Here is a 3,154-nt window from a genome sequence, read left to right on the forward strand (position 1 = left end):
GGTCCTCGCACACTGATCTTTGCTCTGATCGGTCCTCGCACACTGATCTTTCCTTTGATAGGTCCTCGCACACTGATCTTTCCTTTGATAGGTCCTCGCACACTGAGCTTTGCTCTGATAGGTCCTCGCACACTGAGCTTTGCTCTGATAGGTCGTAAGAGTTGAGGTGTATTTAACACCATCTGGGTACCTACGTTTCCTCCTCCAGTGGTTTGATCTCAGTGCCTTGGTCACTCGTAGCCTCTGCCCTGAAAAGGCACTTTAAGTCTTCCGATCTGAAGAAAAGAGAACAACAATTAAAAAGATGAGCTACAGTTTTGAACTCAGAAACGGGCCTTTTAGTCCCAAGGAGTACTCTGGTGTCTTATGAGCCTCCCCCCAAACCATCATGATCTCATTTCATCAAATGTTTCCCTATTCCTTTCTCTCCCACATGTTCTTCTGGCAATGATCTGAATGTATCAGCATTGCTACTGTTTCTGTCATAACAAATTCCCACATTCTCACCACTCCAGGCGGAAGGTTGTTTTGGTTAAAAAAAAAAACTTTGTTCGAAATGCTTGCTGCATTTTTATTGACTCGTTAAAAAATCTTTTCATGGGATGTATTGCTCGTCCCTAGTTGCCCCTTGAGAAGATGGTGGTGAGCTGCCTTCTTGAACCGCTGCAGTCCATGTTCTGTGGGTTGACCCACAATGCCCTGAGGGAGGGAATTCCAGGATTTTGACCCAGTGACAGTGAAGGAACAGCGATATATTTCCAAGTTTGGATGGTGAGTGGCTTGGAGGGGAACTTGCAGGGGGTGGTGTTCCCATGTATCTAGGCTTACCAGACTTATACTTAGAAACAGCAGATTGCCTTATAAGGAAAGGCTGGTCAGACTAGGTCTGTATCCTCGAGTTCAGTAGAGTCATAGGTGACTTATCTTAAATGTATAAGATCCTGAGGGGACTTGGCTGGGTGGATGTTGAAAAGATGGCTCCTCTTGTGAGAGAATCAATAACTGGGGGTTAGGTTTTGAAAATAAGGGGTTGCTCATTTAAGTCAGAGATAAGGAAACATTTTTTTTCTCTCAGAGGGTTGAGAGTCTTTGGAATTCCCTTCCTCAAAAGGCAGTGGATGCAGGATCTTTATATATTTTTAAGCAGAGGTTGATAGATTCTTGATGACCAAGGGTATGAAAGATTATTGGGGAAATGCAGGAAGGTAGAGTTGAGGGTAAAATCAGATCAGCCATTGAATGGCAGAGCAGGCTTTAAGGGCCAATTGGCCTACTTAAGACCATAAGACCATAAGACATAGGAGCAGAAATTAGGCCATTCGACCCATTGAGTCTGCTCCACCATTCAATCATGGCTGATAAGTTTGTCAACCCCATTTTCCTGCTTTCTCCCCGTAACCCTTGATCCCCTTGATAATCAAGAACCTGCCTATCCCAGTCTATATTTTTGTATCTGTTGCCTTTGTCCTTCTGGATGGAAGTGATCGTGAGTTTGGAAGGTGTTGACTAAGGAGCCTTGATGAATTTCTGCCGTACATTTTGTAGATGGTACACACTGTTACCATGGTGTGTCAGTGGCGGAGGCAGTGGATGTTTGTGGATGTGGTGCTGTTCAAATAGCTCTTGTATACTGAAGATTAATTCATGTTTTCTTTTCTTTTTGCGTGTAATAAACTTTAATGTTCTTGTTAACAGTACATTGGCAGCCTCATGTGAGTGTGTTCAGTAACTCAGCCTCTCTGAAATCAAATCCCAGAAATGAGACCAAAGTGCTATCAAGCCAGGTGTCAGTTTGGAATCAGATGTATCCACTCTGACCATCAGCTGGGATCACATCAAAACAAGATGTAAGGAAAGACATCTCACTGCAAGTATACAAAGCCTTGGTGGGACAGATCTGGGGTATTGTTTGCAGTTTGGGTTCTTAGCTACAGGAATATTTACCTTCCATGGATGGAATGCAACAAGGGATCACCTAGGGTTTGGATTAGTGCCTGGGAGTATGATGTTATTGCAATTACTGAGACTTGGTTGAGGGAAGGGCAAGATTGGCAACTAAATATCCCAGGATACAGATGCTTCAGGCGGGATAGAGAAGGAGGTAAAAGGGGTGGAGGAGTTGCATTACTGGTCAAAGAGGATATCACAGCTGTGTTGAAGGAGGGCATTATGGAGGACTCAAGCAGTGAGGCAATATGGGCAGAGATCAGAGTAGAAAGGGTGCGGTAACAATGTTGGGGCTGTACTACAGTCCTCCCAACAGCGAGCGTGAGATAGAGGTAAAAATATGTAGACAGATTATGGAAAGATGTAGGAGCAACAGGGTGGTGGTGATGGGAGATTTTAATTTTCCCAACATTGACTGGGATTCAGTTAGTGTTGGGGGTTTAGATGGAGCAGAATTTGTAAGGAGCATCCAGGAGGGTTTTCTAGAGCAGTATGTAAATAGTCCAACTCAGGAAGGGGCCATACTGGACCTGGTGTTGGGGAATGAGCCTGGCCAGGTGGTTGAAGTTTCAGTAGGGGATTACTTTTGGAGTAGTGATCATAATTCCATATGTTTTAGAATACTGATGGACAAAGACGAGAGTCGTCCTAAAGGAAGAGTGCGAAATTGGAGGAAGGCCAACTATAGCAAAATTCGGCAGAATGTGGATTGGGAGCATCTGTTTGAGGGTAAATCCACATTTGATATGTGGGAGGCTTTTAAAGAGAGGTTGATTAGAGGGCAGGACAGACATGTCCCTGTGAAAATGAGGGACAGAAAGGGCAAGATTAGGGAACCATGGATGACAGGTGAAATTGTGAGACTAGCAAAGAAGAAAAAGGAAGCATACATAAGGTCTAGGCGACTGAAAACAGATGAAGCTTTGGAAGAATATCGGGAAAGCAGGGCCAATCTGAAACGAGGAATTAAGAGGGCTAAAAAGGGTCATGAAATATCTTTAACAAACAGGGTTAAGGAATATCCCAAAGCCTTTTATTCGTACATAAGGAGCAAGAGGGTAACTAGAGAAAGGGTTGGCCCACTCAAGGACAAAGGAGGGAAGTTATGCAAGGAGTCAGAGAAAATGAGTGAGATTCTTAATGAGTACTTTGCATCGGATGTTGAGGTTAGGGATAGATGTTTAATTACTCGAGGTCAAGTCGGCAT

At 43.9% G+C, this 3,154-nt stretch overlaps 3 protein-coding genes across 8 annotated transcripts in view; all 3 read right to left on the bottom strand.

Moving 5' to 3' along the window:
• Positions 1-3,154, bottom strand: part of cpne1 (copine I) — a 275,222-nt gene that overhangs the window by 121,898 nt on the left and 150,170 nt on the right. The window lies entirely within an intron of this gene.
• Positions 1-3,154, bottom strand: part of rbm12 (RNA binding motif protein 12) — a 200,239-nt gene that overhangs the window by 46,911 nt on the left and 150,174 nt on the right. The gene's annotated exons all lie outside the window — the stretch shown is intronic.
• Positions 1-3,154, bottom strand: part of LOC125485490 (tyrosine-protein kinase HCK-like) — a 50,385-nt gene that overhangs the window by 35,910 nt on the left and 11,321 nt on the right. Inside the window, exon 2 of the mRNA XM_048608506.1 lies at positions 195-275. Within this exon, the coding sequence (XP_048464463.1) occupies positions 195-275 (81 nt within the window). The remainder of the gene's footprint in view (positions 1-194; positions 276-3,154) is intronic.

Source organism: Rhincodon typus, chromosome 19, assembly GCF_021869965.1.
Source record: "Rhincodon typus isolate 14 chromosome 19, sRhiTyp1.1, whole genome shotgun sequence".
NCBI lineage: Eukaryota > Metazoa > Chordata > Chondrichthyes > Orectolobiformes > Rhincodontidae > Rhincodon > Rhincodon typus.